This window comes from Barbus barbus, assembly GCF_936440315.1.
Source record: "Barbus barbus genome assembly, chromosome: 4".
Lineage (NCBI taxonomy): Eukaryota > Metazoa > Chordata > Actinopteri > Cypriniformes > Cyprinidae > Barbus > Barbus barbus.
The window spans coordinates 33,991,921-34,010,619 of NC_136732.1; the positions used below are offsets into that span (position 1 = coordinate 33,991,921).

The window sequence follows — 18,699 nt, forward strand, 5'->3', positions numbered from 1 at the left end:
AATGAGAATATAAATTAGGGTGACAACATAAAATTTTACACTTTTACACTTACTATGTATGTATATATATATAATTTTTTCTGAATGAAAACTTTTCTAAAACCTTCTATTTATCAAAGAACCCTGAAAAAATGTATCACTGTTTACACAAATATATTAAGCAGCAAAACTGTTTTCAACATTGATAATGACAATAAATGTTTCTTGAGCAATTTTTTTTAAATTGTTATAATATTTCACAATATTACTGTTTTACAGTATTTTTTATCATAAATACAGGCTTGATTAGCATAAGAAAGCATTCTTTCTGAAACATTTAATTAAATAAATTAGTGAATGAAAGAACAAACAAACAAATTAATGAATGAACAGACAAAAAAAAACAGACGGACGAACAAACAAATGAACGAACGAACATATGAACGAACAAATGACTGTCCTAAAAAGTTTGGATAGATATGTGTGTGTAATGTGCACAAATAATCCTATATAGAGAAATTGTATGCAGTCAATTAAGTAATTTGGGACAAATCAGCACTATTTAACTAAAATGCATTTTCAAGAACAAGTGTTTAAAATGAATCCCTTGAATGAACCTAAATCGCTAAATTGAATTGTCAAAGACAGATAAGAAAACGTTCGAAAAATTCGTATAGTCACTGACTCGCAAACATTACTGCTTGAAGAATTTAAACATGAACCACTAACGTTTTCTTTCTCTCTATTCCTCTAGTGGTGAGAGTGGATGGAGGGGCTCAGCCTGACTCTCCCCCAGCTCAGGCCTAACCAGAGAGGAAGAGGATGCTATGTTATCAATATAACAATAAAGAGGGGATGAGAGGTTGGAGTGAAGGAAACAAGGAAGCAGAAAGAGGAGAATGGAGGAGCGAGGCCATGATGGCCATCCAGCAAGGGACGCAGAGACAAGACCTTTGATCCTTTTGAACCCAGCACAGACGATTCGCTGATGAGCTGGTTCAACAGCACCAATGGATCCACATCAGCGATCAGACTCACCGGCTTAAAATAGCTACTTCTAAATAAACATAAGCCTTGAAGCATATTACCCTGAAGAAAGTTCACCATAATGTATACTGAAACCCACCACAAACTCTGATGAATGTTTAACACATCCCGGGTTGCTCAGATGTATCAATGCGCCCTTGTGACACAAACTCTGGATGTCCAGGGACGCAAAGAGGACACAAAGAGACGCTATCACAGGCTTAACGGATATCGCGCAATTTAGCAGCTGCGCCATGGTTCCTCCACCTGGAGCCTTCTGCCTGATCTAATAAGATCTAATAATCGTGTTTGCCTTATCTTTGAAGTATTAATAGATTTTGTCTATAACATCAAGGCCCTTTATTTAATCAGAATTGTACACATTTTCAGGTGTGTGTTAACACTTTGGGGGGTTGTATGCAGTTAGCGCAGAACTACCAGTCGCCGTCTACTTTCAAAGCGGCTGATCGCAGGTCAGCGTTCATGGGCAACAACTCACGACTGTGACATTTGCTGACCTTTAATAATGTAATGACTCAGATCTATACTTAGCTTGCCTTCCTTTTTCTCTCTTTCACAATCTTTTTCTCTATAAAAAACACACATAGCGTGTCATATTCCCTGCCTTCCTCTAGTTACTGCAGTTTAGGTTTCATTGCCTAGATCTTCTCGCCTTACCTCTTCAGAAATCTGAGTCACAATGCAAAGAGAAACCAGAACTCAAAGAGCTACGCAACTATTTTCATGCCATCATGCACTCCTAGAAGTAACCACTATGTTTCTGTCCTACCATTAATTCAGGTTTGATAGGGATTTGGTTTAGATTCGACTTAGGAGCACAGGTTCGTTAATGATTCCAGTAATGATTCTTTGAGTACTTTTGAGGAAACCTTATCGACCACCTTAATAATTTGTCTTAACTATTTACTAAACAAAAACTATAATATTTTGCTAATATAAAGTTACTTTAAGTTGAAAACCTAAAACTCCAAATGTGTATCTTATAACTACATATTGTCATATGAATAACCAATAACTACACTGACTTAAGTCTCACAAGCCTTAAACTAAAAAAAAAAACTTTTTTTTTTCTTTCTCAGACTCTACAATCAACGATTCTTACTGTAGTTCTTGATGAGTCATCCGTCTAGATTTTCTTCCTCTTTTGTTGCCACATATGCTCTTTCTTTCTCACTCTTTGTCTTGGTTACATGATTCATTCCATGAATGCTGATGCAGATTCAGATGCTATAATGTGGTTTGAATTACTCAACCATCTCAGCAGTCATGAGCTGGAAGCTGCAAGAAAGAGAGCTGGTCTAAGGATGCATCACTGACCTGGACTAAGGGGTAATAAAAAGTACCTTAACATTATTATATAAGTTTTAGAGTAAATTGGAATGGTCTAACCAACAAGCAAGTTAACACACAACAAAAAACAGAACAACTAAAAATAGTCTTTGCTTCCTGTTTTCTATCCATCCAATGGATATTGCAATCGTAAATAGACGTTAGGGACCTAACACAGATATTCCATAGCGCATCCACACACACACACACACACACACACACACACACACAGTATCTAATGGACTGTCTTTCATTGCATTTCTAATGCGCTCACTGTCAGGCTCTGGAGTAAACACGAGAGGCATTAGTGAGACATTCCTGTCAGGCAGGTCGTAATTACCCCTGAAGCTTTCCGTTTTTCTTCCCCACAGTCAGTTCTCTCTCCCGGGGATCCGCACTGCTCGGATTCCCTTCCCTGGAGCTCTGCCTCTCCATTCTGGGACTCACCATCCAACTTTTCTGCTTTCAGCTCCACTAATATTCCTACACTCTTAAAAATAAAGGTTCCAAAAGATGTTTTCACAGTGATGCAACTGAAGAACCATTTTGGGTTCCTCAAAGAACCTTGTAGTGTTAAGAACACTCTAAATTTCTAAAGAACCTCTGTGCAATGGAAAGGTTCCATGAATGTTACAGGTTCTTAATGGAACCATCAAAGAACCTTTATTTTTAAGAGTGTACATCTGTGATTAATCTACAGGAAATCACATTTTGATACAACAAGACCATGCAAAATCCATCGTAAGCAGGTAGCTGTTTTTTTTAACAATGCCAGTCTTTAGCTGGTTGACCTGCCAGCTTTGTTTAAGCCAACTTGACCATCTTAAGCTAGTATGAGCAGCTGGTAGCTGTTTCTCAGTGGTTTTCCGACTACCATGTTAAAAAAAAAAAATGCTACCATCTTAAGCTGGGTTTTCCAGCAGGGCCATTATTCCTGTACTCAATGCAAGTTACTGACTGGTTTAAACTATTAGACTCTAATTCAGTTCCTACTTGAAGTCATGCATTACCTTAAAGTTTGATATATGAGTCGGTGGAACATCGCTGCCTCCTGCTTTTTTGGCAGGCAGGTTGTCGGCTCCATCAGCTTTTATATGGCTTTAGTAGCGTGCATCTCCCCTGGAGCTGCACTTTCCATTAAATCAGGCAGCGAAGCATATCATTGGCTTCTGGAGTTGCTCGCATGCTAGTGTTTAATGCACATCATGGGTTGAACGTTTACTCATGGGGCACTTTGCTGATGTTTGTTCTGATATTAGCCTACTTGAGAGAACCTGATGAGATCAAGATAAGATCGCTGTCTGTGGGAATGCGCTGAGAACAGACTGGCTTGTGTTTATCCCATGCTTTGATTCTTAACACAGAGCAGAGAAGTTGGCAGACATCAAATAGAGAGAGTTGTGATGACAATACAATAGAGTTCTGAGTGATTGATGCTTCTCAGGGGGTGGTGATGGGAGTATAATACATTGAAAATATGGCTATATTTTCATAGAATGTTAAATTGATTGGTTGTCGTAATGTGTTCTGAGAATATAAGTGTGAGGGAAAGCCATTTACCATGTATTTCACATATAAGATGCCTTGTGCTTGGCATCTATAAGGCATCTATGCATCAATCAATCAGTAAGCATATAAAACAATTGAAGTTAACAGGTTGATGGAGTCTTGAATCAGTTCCCTGGAATGTGCCAAAGTTGCCATACATAAAAAAACTCCACATTAAAATGTCCACTTAAATGGTTATAAATCCATTTGTCAGCCACAAAGTGTATCAGATGAAAACAAAACTTGTTTGCAATATATTCACATACTAAAAAACTCCATCCTTGTCCCTCCATCTTTCTTCATTTCTACTTCACTAATTCTTTATTTTTTTATAAACAGATTTTTTTTTTCCAAATAGATTTATTCTTTGAGAGCAGTATTTTATAGAGACAGTTTACTTTCGTAGCACTTGTAACAGATTGAATTTGAACACTCAAAGAGTGTCCATCACCAGAAAGTGCCTGTGGATTTTGTCAGGTGTCTTTGAGCAGTGTTCAACAAGTTTGATTTCATGTAAAATGTTTATGTTACCTATTTTGCCTGTGTTCTGTGTTAAGTGTATTTGATAGTGTTTTGCCTTTGTTTTTTTTATCTCGTTAATCTTTAGTTATAAGAAAATGTTGTTGATGATTTCAAAATAGTATGTCATAATCCAGGTAAAGTACATCCAGGTGAATTTTATCTGTTATTCTGTTTCTGAGAAATACAGTGTAAAAAGACAAATACCGTATGTGTTATGTCCTTCCCATTGCGGGAACAGGTAACACACCCTCCCAAAAAACTGAAAGTGTCATATACGTCACTGGTAATTCACATTAAACTACTATATGAACTCACCTCACAGCACAACCTAATTCACAAATCTTTGAGCTCTTCATCCATAAGCCTAAAAATTGGCAATATTTGATAAATTTTGTGTTTTACAGGTATGTTGAAATAAAAAAGGGATTGTACATTAATTACATTAGTTAAAATATAGACTATATCACATTTAAGAGACTCGACTTAGGATATTAGGAAGAACCTCCACATGATGCTTTAGAAAATCAATCCCCCTGTTCAGCCTCCAATAGATCTGAATGTTCTCTGTACGTAATCCATGCTGTACACTGTATTGTGTAAATTGTTTCCTGGAGTTGTTATGACAATACACTTATGTAAACAAGAAATGAAAGCATTAGAATTCTATTAAATAAAAACCAAATATGACTGCTACAACACAGTCTGTTTCCATTATTAGCTGCGATTCTCCCAACATACAGGATAAAAAAAATAAATAAAAAAATGCTTCACCTGGCAAGATTGACAAGAGGTTATGCCAATATCATGAATTCTGGCTTATATAAAACATCAGACATCTAAATGCTAATGACTTCAGTGGGGTGATACTTGTGAGTGAGTCTGACCCTTATAACTCAGATTGTTCTGACCAAAGACTGATATCGTACCTCTGAAGGAAAAATACCCATAATTACATTTTTAGACACCCTGTTTTGATTTGACATGTGAACACCCTGGGAAACATGAATCAGGCACCAAACTCATGATCCATGGTTGAAGTTATTCAGTGGTTCAACCTCTATATGGCCCTAATATTAGCCCCAAATCCAGACCTCGCCAATACACATGAACCAAAACAAAGCCCTTAAGATCTGCACCCCAGTAACAACATGGGCCGAGCATCAGATTCCTTCTGTTAAACTTTGAGAAATTTGCTGTGCTGAGAATTCAAGCAGGCATGAAGAATTACACAGCACAGCTTTATTGGTCTTTTAGCAGCACGCACGCTTGAAGTTTATTTCTGCATTGTTCTTTCAGTGTGAAGGCAACAAATAAATTGAAAGAAACAATTCCAGATGTATAATTATGAAATAATTCACTAGTCTTTCACTTTTCTAAAAAGACCTTTTACAAAAAAAGTTGGCCATGTCACTTCATCTCAATGGGAAGTGAGAACTGTTTTAAATTCTGTCAAAAAAAGTTTGGAAGTGGCAGAAAAGCATAGACCACAAAATATGTTTGGACCAAGTGTTTGCCAAACCACAGCACAAATCACATCCATGTGCTTCATTAGAACCAGCCTTTGAGTCACTGCAATTGTAACGCTGTTTGCATTTATGCCGAAACCCAAAGAAACCACACATTTATTACAAATAAATAAATAATAATAATAATAATAAAACAAATAAATAAAAAATATCTGTCATGCACTTACATAAACTGTGGGTACCTACACACATGGATTTTGACCACCAAATGATTGGGCACACATTATTTGTAATATTAAAGGCACTATTATTGTTATTTTTAATAATAGTAATAATAACAATAACACTAATAATATCTACAATATATACAAATGAATTGGATCAGATGGTGAAATAAAAGTAATACTTTTGTGTATACTATATACAGTATATGTATTTATTTGTACACATGTACACACGCACGCACACACACACACACACACACACACACACAGTATATAGTCAAATTAATTAGTAAATTAATAAACTTAATGATTTTTTCAAGCAATTTATAATAATGAAAAAAATAATTAAGAAAAGTAGCAAATAAATAATATTAGTTTTGTACATTATTGTGCACACACAATTTATTCTTGTCTACAAAACAAATTTGAAGTAAAAGCCTTTTTCAAAAGGTATGTGAGAAACAAATAAATCCAGTCAAGTGTTTTCAAACTCCTGACTCCTGGTGTATGTTAGCATTTAGACACGCTCGTACACCACCTACACTGTGTGTGAAAACCGCTTGAGAGAACAATGCTTGCACAAGAACCAGCGCTTTACAAAGCCTTACATCAGAGCCTTTACCCACTGATGCTTGTCAGCAGGCTTTTAGACAGTGATGAGCAGCGGGGTGTAAGAGATAAGCTCCACTGTCACTGCCTTCACTTTCAATGAGATTAGCTAGACAAACCAACTACCACAGCAAAATGTAATCACTAATCGAATAATTCGTCCCTTTTTTGTCCTTAACCCTCATATACTTAAGAAGGACCATGAGTCAGCTAAAACTTGAGATTAAAAGATTAAAAGCTGTCATAAAAGGGGGCATTAATGATGCTGAATTATATTCATTTTGACATAGCATAGACTTGCAAAGTGAATAATGGATACACACAACACTCTCTCCAAATCTTGGTTGGCTCTCTCGGTCTGGCCATTGCTCTGGGGATGAAACCCGGAGGACAGACTGACAGTCGCTCCCAGTAATCTACAGAACTCTTGCCAAAACTTAGACACAAACTGGGGACCCCTGTCGGAGACCACGTCTACCGGGAGGCCATGTAAGCGAAAGACGTGGTCTACGACAGTTACCGCTGTCTCCTTGGCTGAAGGTCATTTGGGCAAGGGAATGAAATGTGCTGCCTTCGAGAATCGGTCCACCACGGTCAAAACAACCGTGTTGCCCTGAGGGGGCGGGAGGGCGGTGACAAAATCTAGCGCGATGTGGGACCAGGGTCTCGAAGGCACAGGCAGCGGTTGGAGTAACCCATCTGGGGGCCGATTGGAAGTCTTACCAGTGGCACAAACCGAGCAAGCCAAAACAAAACTGTGAATGTCGCGAGCCATGCGCGGCCACCAGAATCGTTGCTTGACCAAAAACCCGGTGCGATTGACTCCTGGATGGCAAGCCACGTTGGAACAATGGCCCCACTGGATAACGTCAGACCTTAATTCCTCCGGCACAAATAATCGATTCGGTGGGCAACCGGGCGGAGGCATTACCCCTTCTAGAGCCATCTTGACCCTCGATTCGACCTCCCATGTCAGAGCGGAAACGAAAAGCGTCTCGGGTAAAATGCACTCGGGAGTTGACGGGCGTTCGGAATTGTCAAAAATACGAGATAAAGAATCGGGTTTGATGTTCTTGGAACCCGGGCGGTACGAGAGAGAAAAATCAAAACGACCGAAAAAAGTGCCCACCGCGCCTGCCTGGAATTCAATCTTTTAGCAGTTCTGATATATTCTAGGTTCTTATGATCGGTCCAGACGATGAAAGGTACCCCTGACCCTTCCAACCAGTGACGCCATTCCTCCAACGCTAGCTTGACGGCCAACAACTCTCTGTTACCAATGTCATAATTGCGTTCGGCTGGCGATAAACGATGGGATAAAAACGCGCAGGGATGCATCCTGCCGTCCGTGGAAGAGCGCTGGGAAAGAACTGCACCTACCCCCACCTCTGACGCATCGACCTCCACCACAAACTGACGTGAGGAATCAGGTGCTATGAGGATGGGAGCCGAAACAAAGCGGCTCTTGAGTTTAGTAAACGCAAGCTCGGCTGCGTTAGACCACCTGAACGTGGTTCTGGGGGAGGTCAAGGCAGTCAGAGGCGCGGCTAGTTGGCTGAAATTGCGAATAAAGCGCCGGTAGAAGTTGGCGAAACCCAGAAACCTCTGTAGGGCCTTACGGGAATCTGGGCTTGGCCAATCCACCACAGCCTTGACTTTGTCAGGATCCATGCGCACCGCCCCGGACGACACGATATATCCCAAAAATGGAACAGACTGTGCATGAAACGCGCATTTCTCCGCCTTGACAAAAAGCCCATTCTCTAGCAACCTCTGAAGCACTCGTCGGACGTGCTGCACATGCTCCTGGAGAGATGAAGAAAAAAATCAATATGTCATCCAGGTAAACATATATGAATTGATCGACCATATCTCGCAGCACATCATTGACGAGTGCCTGGAAGACCGCTGGGGAGTTGGACAGCCCGAAGGGCATGACCAAATATTCAAAGTGCCCCCTAGGGGTGTTAAAAGCAGTCTTCCATTCATCCCCCTCCCTGATGCGGACCAAATGATAAGCGTTACGTAAATCCAATTTCGTGAAGATAGCCGCTCCCTGCAACCTCTCGAAGGCTGAAGACATCAACGGCAAAGGATAAGTATTCTTTACCGTGATGTTGTTCAACCCTCGGTAGTCGATGCAAGGACGCAGGGATCCGTCCTTCTTCCCCACAAAAAAGAACCCCGCCCCCGCTGGAGAAGAGGAAGGGCGGATGAACCCAGAAGCTAGAGAATCAGAAATATATTTCTCCATAGCCTCCCTTTCTGGAACAGAAAGCGAATATAATTTGCCCTTAGGCGGAGACGTACCTGGCAGTAAATCTATAGCACAGTCGTAAGGACGATGCGGAGGAAGAGAAGCTGCTCGAGACTTACTGAATACCTCCCTCAGGTCCTGGTACTCCGCGGGCACGTTTGACAGATCCACTGCCTCCTCCTGAAACATAGAAACAGAGACAGACGGACAAGCAGACACAAGACAGGACTTATGACACTGATTGCTCCAAGCGGTGATAGTTCTGTGATGCCAGTCAATTTTAGGGTTATGGGAAATGAGCCAGGGGTGGCCGAGCACGACGGGTGCTAGGGGTGAGTCCATGATAAGGAAGGGGATGGTTTCAGAATGATTGCCTGACGTGATGAGTGTGATGGGTTCAGTGATAAGGCCAATGGTGGGAAGCTCTTGGCCGTTGAGGGCGTGAACAGAAATCTTGTGAGTGAGGGGTTTGGTGGGAATGTTGAGTCTCTTGGCTAATGATGAGTCCAAAAAATTACCCTCGGCTCCCGAGTCCAGCAGGGCTTGACTGTAGTGAGAGTTAGTAGCCCATCTCAGTCTCACCGGAAGGAGGGTAGAAGATGTTGATGAGGTCTTTTTGGCGGAGATCCCGCCCGACAGTAGCCTCATGCTTACCGTCGGGCTTGGTCTTTTACCGGACATCTATCTCGAAGATGTCCCGCCCCTCCGCAGTATAGGCAAAGACCAAGGGATCTCCGTCTGTCCTTCTCCTCCCGGGAGAGCCGAGCCCGCCCCACCTGCATGGGTTCGAGATCGTAGTCGGGACTGGCCGCGTCCCCGTCGTTGGTGCGGCGACTCTCAAACCCACCAGGGACTCGACTGGCCAGGACGCGAGCCTCCGCTCTAGAGAGCCGTGCGTCCACCCGGATGGCTAGTTCGATGAGTTTGTCGAGTGTGGTGGGGAGGTCCAGGACGTAGATCTCCCTGTGGACGCGGTCAGCCAACCCATGCAGGAACATGTCCCACTGCGCCTCCTCGTTCCAGCGACACTCCGCCGCCAGGGTGCGGAACTCGATAGAATAGTCAGCGACTGACCTCGCACCCTGACGGAGATCAGCAAGCATTCTGGCCGCCTCCCTTCCGGCGGCGGCGCGGTCGAATACCCGCCTCATTTCCTCTGAAAGCGCTTGGAACGAGGTACAGCATGGGTCTTGATTTTCCCACACCGCCGTTCCCCAAAGTGCCGCTCTCCCAGTGAGCAGGGTGAGAACAAACGCCACCTTACTTTGCTCCCCGCTGAAGGTCCGGGGCTGGAGGGCGAAGTGCATCGAACACCTTGTTAGGAACGCCCTGCAGTAGTTGGGTTCCCCGCCGTACGCTTCCGGGATAGGTAGGCGTGGATCCAACTGGGAGAGGGGTTCCGATGGCGTGGGAGGAGTAGGCGGCGTGGGTGGCGCAGTGGTAGCTCGTAACTGTTGAAACTGTTGGGTGAGCTCGGATACCTGTGTCACAAGAGCCTGAATAGCACGACCCGTGTTACTCAGGCTCGCTTCCTGATTGTTCATCCTGTCGATGCTCTGGGCGATGAAGTCTTCCAGGGCTGAGGATGAACCACTCGCTGCTTCCATAGCATGGCCAGATTGTTCTGTCATGATCGGCTGAAGGGAAGAGGAAACAAGATGCAAGTGAAATGACAGGGTTTATTGATGAAATGAAGTGAGACACCGACAGGACTGTGGTACTGGAGTGACACAGGAACTGGATGGGCTACACGGTGGAGTGGTGGTGAAGACAGACCCAACGACGACAGGGGAACTCCAGACACGAGACGAGGACACGACGACACCAACACGAACTCCGATCCACGAACACCAGACGGGACACCAGATGACGAGATGACGACGAGAAGACTGGAACACTGTACGTGGGTAGACATCAAGAACAATCTGGCAGAGGAGAGGAATGAGAGAGAGGTATTTATGGTAGAGGAAATGGGCTACAGCTGGCTCAGTGATGAGACACAGCTGAAGGGAGTGAGTGGATGACGGCTCGGCCACGCCCCTGCACGTACAACACGCACGCACATGACAAACCACGGGACGAGGTGAGACCGTGGGTAGGTGAACCGTGACAGTTAGTTGATATGTGGTTGCAAAGTTACTCATAGTAAGTAGAATGTTTGGTAGCACGTTATATTAGGAAACACTGTTCACTGTTAAGTAGCATGCTTATTACTAGCATATGGGCGTTTCATTGGTACTTATAAAGCACATATTAAAGGATTAGTTCACTTACAGAATACAAATTTCCTGACACCCCCATGTCATCCAAGATGCTCATGTCTTACTTTCTTCGGTCGAAAAAAAGAAATTAAGTTTTTTGAGGAAAACATTCCAGGTTTTGCTCCATATAATAGACTTTAATGGCGGGTTGAAGGCCCAAATCGCCGTTTTAACACTGTTTCAAAGGGCTCTACATGATCCCAGCTGAGGAATAAGCTTATCTAGCGAAACAATTGGTCATCTTCTAAAAAAAAAAAAACTAATTATGAACTTTTTAACTACAAATACTCATCTTGCACTAGCTCTGCGATGCACATGCTACGTAATCACATTGGAAAATTCACACGTGGTTAGTTCTTCGTCTGCGTACTTTGGTTCAAAAACGGTAGGGACTCATTTTCTCTTCCAACTTCAAAACTGTCCGACATCATTGTTTCACCTTCGTAAAGGTGTTTGTTTGCACGTTCACTTTGTAAACACTGGGTCAGTTCTTCTGTCTACGTCATGTGCGACCTTTCCAACGTGATTACAAGACGAGCATTTGTGGTTAAAAAGTATATACATTTGTATTTTTTTTTAAGAAAATGTTTTGCTAGATAAGACATTCGTTCCTTGGCTCTGCAGAGCCCTTTGAAGCTGCACTGAAACTGAGACTTGGACCTTCATCCCATTGGCTCTCACTGAAGTTCACTATATGAAGAAAAATGCTGGAATGTTTTCCTCAAAAACCTACATTTTTTTGACTGAAGAAAGAAAGACATGAGCATCTTGGATGACATGAAGGTGATTTCAGGAAAGTTTTATTCTGGAAGAGAACTACTCCTTTAATGCTTTATTCTGTATGACCATTTTCTTGATCCCTTCATCCTACCCCACACCTAAACTTAACAACGACCTTACTAACTATTAATAAACAGCAAATTAGGAGTTTATTGAGGGAAAACTCTTAGTCAATAGTGAATATGTGTTCCCTAATCTAAAGTGTTACCGAATGTCTAAAGTGGACTATAGAAATAAAGTGTAACCATAGGTAATTTACACAGATTTGTCAATGATTAGCTTTTATTTCTCTGTCAGTCCAGTCACAACTATGAGCTCTGTGAGATCTTAGCTCTAACAATTCATTGTTCTACTGTAAAAAGGAAAGGTCTTTACACACTGAATCCAAAATTCTCGTCCGAAATTTTCTCACATTAAAAAATAAATACGACCTTACATTATGTCAATCACATTTACACACTGCCTCCAAAACTTTCATCCGTCATGCAAGAATTCAGATCAAGTTCGATTTTCTGCATTTTCACATCTGTAGCAAGCAATTTGATAAGAAAGGATGACGAATACGGAACACCCGTAAAATTTAGGACCGGTCACATTTTCAGGTCACAGTACAAAAAAAAAAAAAAGATTTCTACATTTTGAATTAATGCTGTTCTTTTAAACATTATATTCATCAACAAATCAGAAGACTTAGAGAAATGGCTGCTGAAAATTCAGATTTAGTATCACAGGAATAAATGGACGGGGAAAGACATCCAGCTCACCACAGCCATTAACACATCTACAAATCAATACCTTCCATCACACACACATATGTAGACCCCACACCACATACCACCTGCTGCCCCTCAAGAGAAATGAGGCAGGACCACCAATGGAAGGAAGGAGAGTGGAATATGAGACAGAATTAGGACAGAGTGAGAGAGTGACGCTCAGATAAAAATACAGTAGGAAGTGCATTGCTTTTCCTGTGTAATATACTCATGCTTAATATTAACAGAGTCACATACAGACACGAAACCCTGCACGCTAACACAGTTTTTGCCCACCCATGCTCAGATGATGACCACACACATACACACACACACAATCAGCGGATTATTACTCTGTCATTGTCTCAATCAGAGCATTCTATTGGCACACTTTAAACAGCGACTGCCAAGACATGATTCCACCATCTGTTCATGTGGAAGCAACACCCAGCAAATGATGAGCGCACACAAACACATACGGTCCCTCTGATTCTCTTCCTGTCTGAACAGACACTGAGGAACTTGAGAAACACTTTACTGTAATAACCGTACATGAATAGTCATGTACTAATAATACCTAAATTAAATATCACTTTAATTTGAACTAATGATGAGTTAAGGCATGTACTAACCTTAACTATGACATGAGTCATATGTATTCATGTCTGAAAACTTACCCCAAAGTGTTAATTACTACATTAACTAACATTGATTAGTACATACCATCATTAGTTCATATTAAAGTAATCTTTAATTTAGGAATTAGTACATGATTATTCACATAATGTTATTGTTGTCTACTACTAGATCTATAGTACAAAACCAGATCAGTCAGACCGATAAAGAAATATATATAGATATATTTATAGATGTTTTTTTTTGTAGCTCAACCAGTATGACACTAGCAATACAAGATCACAGGTTCAATTGACTTTGGATAAAAATGTCTGCCAAATCAATAAAAGTAAATCTAGATATATAGAACAGTAGCTCTTTCTTTTTTTAAATAAATGATTTATTCAGTAAAGGTGCATTCAATTGATCAAAACTGAGAGTAAAGACATTCAAATTGTTAATATATATTTCCATTATACATGAATGCTGTTTTTAAAGCTTTCTATTAATAAACAAATCCTGTTAAAGTGTTACCGTATTAGCAGCAAATGAGCATATTAGAGTGATTTCTGATTTCTGAAGGATCATGTGACACTGAAGACTGGAGATGCTGAAAATTCAGCTTTGGCATCACAGGAATAAATTACGTTTGAAATATATATCAAAATAAAAAATAAAAATCATTATTTTAATTTGTAATAATATTTCTCAGTATTACTGTATTACTGTATTTTGATCAAATAAACACAGCCTTGGTGAACATAAGAGGCAGAGCATATTTTAAGCAAACACATATGAATCTACCTGGTCAGTTTGTTATACAACAAAAACTGTATGAGTACAGTGTATATGTGTGTGTGTGCTGCAGTATTGCTGTTGGCTATTGGCTACATGCCACATGAATACCAAACCACCATCATCTTGAGAGTGAGTCACCATCCTGGTCCCCCTGTATGTGTTTGTGTGTGTGAGACTAACAGCAGATGGAGAAAAACTGCAGAGGCATTTCTTCCCAATTCTCCCCATTGATAGGGTCTGGCCTTTGCGGACCTTTTCTGCATTACACTCATTGTGTATTGCCAGCTTTGCTTAAACCGTTCTATTCGGATGGAGTTAATCTAGGCATCAAGCCTGCTGACATAATCAATATTTATATGATATATGGAAATGTATTATTCATATCATAATACATTTAGTTGTGCCTATCATTGGCTGCAGCTGCGTGAGGCTCACTGAAATAAACCGGAAGAAAATGGAAGGATGCAAATCATCTATTCTTAAGCTTTATTTGTTTGTTTGATTTTAAAGGGTTTAGGAATTCCATTCACTCCCATTTTGATGAATAGCTTTGGCTGGAGAAATGGAACAACAGATGTTGAATTCACCGCCTCAATCAGGGACAGACATTCACACTCGCACACGCACACGCACACACGCACACACACACATACATACACACACACACACACACACACACAACAAAACAAACAGATAGACAGATACCAAGCCAGGTTCATTGGAAAAACGTGCCTATTGCAAAATTTTAGCACAAGGATATTTTTGCTGCATCTCTTTCAAAGTGAAATGTCCACTAAATGTGTGTGTTAAGTTTTATCTGAAACAGAAGAATGCGAATCTGGCAACGATTATTATGCTGGTTGTTGTACAAATCGTGACAGTTCAAAAATGAAATGTCCTGTGAATGGCACTAAGATTTTAAAGCTCTATTATGTTTAAAATTGTTTTTAACCTACACTAAACCCTAAATCTAACCAATAGTGTTAAAAGCAAGCATGAGATAAAAATGCATTTGCTGAAGAAGCCATGCCAGCAAGTCTTTAAGCTCATTTATTTGGAACTGGTGTATTACAGTACATTTATTTACATTGACATTTCTTCATTTAGCAGACACTTTTATCCAAAGCGACTTACAATTGAGGAATACAAGAAGCAATTCATCATAAAGAGGCAAATAAACACAGGAAGGAAATTTCAGACTTTGTTCAGATTAGTACAAGCTAGACAGGGAGGGATTAAAGAAAGAGAAAGCAAAGTTTCTGGATGGGGGTGGGAAGGTGTCATTCCACCAGCCAGGAACAGTGAATGAAAATTTTCTGAAAAGTGATTTTGTGCTCGCTTGTAGATCTCAGGCTTCTGGGGCGATGTAGATATGTAAGAGTGAGTGGAAGTAGGAGGGCGCTGTGTACCCGAGCACTCTGCATTATAAGTGCAATGCTGTACGAGGTGGGCAAAGAAGCAATTTTACTACATTGCAAAAGTTGTACATATGGTTATTTGATGCACATGTCAAAATGTATTAGTGTACAAATCATACACTACGGTAAAAGCGTTTTGAGGTCACACATTTAGCATAGCATTGTTCAAGTAACTGTGTGAAATTAAGTCTATGTTCTATAACCGATAATCTGCCAATATAGTCATAATTTATGTCAAAAGGAATAAAAGTTGTTGATGCTTTACTACCATTAGTTTTCATTTCAGCTGGAAACTGCAGTGAATTGTATTGTGTAGGAACATTTTAGAAGTTTTGCAAAAATGTAGGTAGAGGCAAGTTTTTCCAATTAGACAGGTATATAAACTTAAGCCTATCAGTGTAGCACTGTGCAGAATCATCAAATTTAAATTTAGAAAGTCTAAATTTGCATTTCCTGAAAGAAAAAAAATGTATAGCGCTTGCAAGACTGCAAAATAATAGCGTTTAAGTTTTTTGGGAAAAGGAGCTGAAAACAGAAAAATTTGAGTAAGTAGATATTACATCATCCTTGACACACTCTGAATACATAATGATGTAAAGTAACTGAAGAATTCTTGAGACAGTTGTAAAAGCAGTTTGAGTTAGAATTATAATTTATTGTCCTTTTGGTTGAAAATTGTTTTGGAAAACTGTTTTGGAAACTTGGTTTCTCTTTAATCAATCACAAAATCCTCTCTGTATCTCCTGAGTGCTGGTGTTTTTTGGAGATGAGTGCTCATATCACATGCAGAAGCACAGGGAACACAACCACAAATGCAGCTGAAATTAAAATAATGGCGTACTTATGATGACGCACCTTCATTTAAATGTCCGCATTATTTATAGATGACATTAAAAAAAAAGAAACATGAACAATAAACACAGAGTACCCGTCTGATTTGGCCTCCTTAGAGTGAGGCCACGACCCTGTGAGTGCCATCGAAGTCTATTAAGTGCTTTCTAATTGCCGTGGGCTCAGCGTGTATTGTTTTATGAATAGTTAAAAAGGAGCTCCCTCAGGTCCTTGAGCTCTCACAGAAGACAAAAACATCTCCTTCACTGTGTATGACACAGGGCTCATGCAAGAGCCGTGACATTTACAAGTGCTATTAAACAAATTTAAAACTCCACGAGCCAGCATATTGAGCCCAAATTGGTGGCACTTCTGATGAGCCACAAGGACAGCTGAATATCAATAGGGTGTTTGGAATAAAGTGCATTAGATAATTTAATAAAGACCAAGATCAGATTCTGGAAAAAGCATGATGGTGTGTTACAGTTTCATGCTAGTATTTGAATGGAATTTTTTTTATGCTTTTATATAACAGGGCAGTGAAAAGTAACAGGAAATTATTAGGTAGAGAAAGGGGGAAATAGGAAAATATGACTCAGGCCATGGCTCCAGCATAACAATATGGCTCCAACATGTTATTCTTTGATTTTTTTTCTCAAAACAACAAACCAAAGTCTAACAGATGTTCTCTCAGCATTTTCTTGATCTTCTTCTTTTCTTTTCTTTTTTTCCACAATAAAGGTGTAGTTCTGCCATGGGTCTTCTGAACTCCTGGCAGTTTACACAATTTTGCAACTAAGGCAATAATTTATTATAAGGTTAAATTTGTTAACATTAGTTAATGCATTAGGTATCATGGAATAAGGAAAATTACTTGTGTACAGTGGCATTATTGCTGTAGATTAATGTTCATTTCTATAGTAATACATTTTTTAAATTTCAAGTTGTATAAATTAATATTAATTAACATTAACATTATTATGAACAAACATAAAATAAACATTAATCTACATTATGTAATGGTAATTAGTTCATGATACCTAATGCAATGTTAACAAATTAAACGTAAAGTGTTAACTGCAACTCAGAATGCATTATGATAATGGAACACTATAGCCTTTATGAAACATCATAGTCCAAGGACTCTAACGAGCAGCCCTGCCCTTCCATCATCAGCTCAACTCGGCTCAGTCTGCTGCTAATTAAAGCCACATATATTTACTGCTGGAGTCTACCTATAGCCGAAAATCACACTCCAACCACAACAAGCTTCGAAAATTTTGGAAAAAGACAATCTGTACAGCAGCCATTTCACAAGATGTTGTCTCATTAACAAGTTGTGTTATAAAAGAAAAGTAAAGGCAGTTTGGCTTAGGTTAACCTTAAAGTTAGTCTACTCTTTGTAATTACATTAGGATAGGATCTGGTCCTTCTGGACGTGGTTGCTGAGAAGAGAATGAGGCAAATTGCTAGTCATCATGGATAACACCACTTCCCTGCATGGATTAATAAACTACCTATCCAATCCTATCCTATCCTATCCTATCCTATCCTATCCTATCCTATTTACATTTGAAAACATTCGGGGGAAATACAACCACAATAGTTTATGCAGTTTGTGTGCATGCAACCTAAACATAATTTGACAGGGATGTTGATAATCTCCAACATGGCAACATAACTGGTGCTTCAAGATAAAGAGAAAACATCTTGTGCTATTTTGCAAAGCTCACAGAACCTTTGGACTTTTGACTTTAAGCAAAAAGTCTGGTCAATATTACTGCTCATTCTGGCAAAGAACCGCCAGCTTTATCCAAAGCGACTGCATTGAATGCTATGCATTTTTTCAGTTTGTGCATTCTCTGTGAGTCCATGAACCCATGACTTTGACATTGCTATTACTATGCTCTGCTTATCATCTGAGCAAAAGTGACCAAACACAGTTTGTGCCATTTTAGGTGCAGGTATTTCATTATTATTGAAAAAGGTGTTTTGCCCAGTGCATTAGCACTCGACTATTAAATGAGAAGGTGAAAGGTCAAAAGTTAGACACTCTATAACTGTACATGGCTGTCTGTTGTACTCTGAGACGGTGCATACAATCTGCACACCACATGTGCAGTGCGTGTACAAGTAGTAAAAAGAATAAAACTATAAGGAAAGACAGGTGGTAGGAAATGGAATATGGTGGGAAAAGAATCTCTTGGACACAAATCAAGTGAACTTGTAATCTTGCTTATACAGGTCCTACATATCCTCTAAT

General features: G+C 40.1%; 2 protein-coding genes across 2 annotated transcripts in view; one reads left to right on the plus strand and one right to left on the minus strand.

Annotated features, from left to right (window-relative positions):
- The window catches only part of ngfra (nerve growth factor receptor a (TNFR superfamily, member 16)), a 46,038-nt gene extending 40,921 nt beyond the window's left edge, over nucleotides 1–5,117 (plus strand). Inside the window, exon 6 of the mRNA XM_079415104.1 lies at nucleotides 734–5,117. Coding sequence (XP_079271230.1) covers nucleotides 734–786 — 53 coding nt within the window. The 3' untranslated portion in view covers nucleotides 787–5,117. The remainder of the gene's footprint in view (nucleotides 1–733) is intronic.
- The window catches only part of LOC306868757 (nucleolar transcription factor 1-like), a 967,110-nt gene that overhangs the window by 94,746 nt on the left and 853,665 nt on the right, over nucleotides 1–18,699 (minus strand). The window lies entirely within an intron of this gene.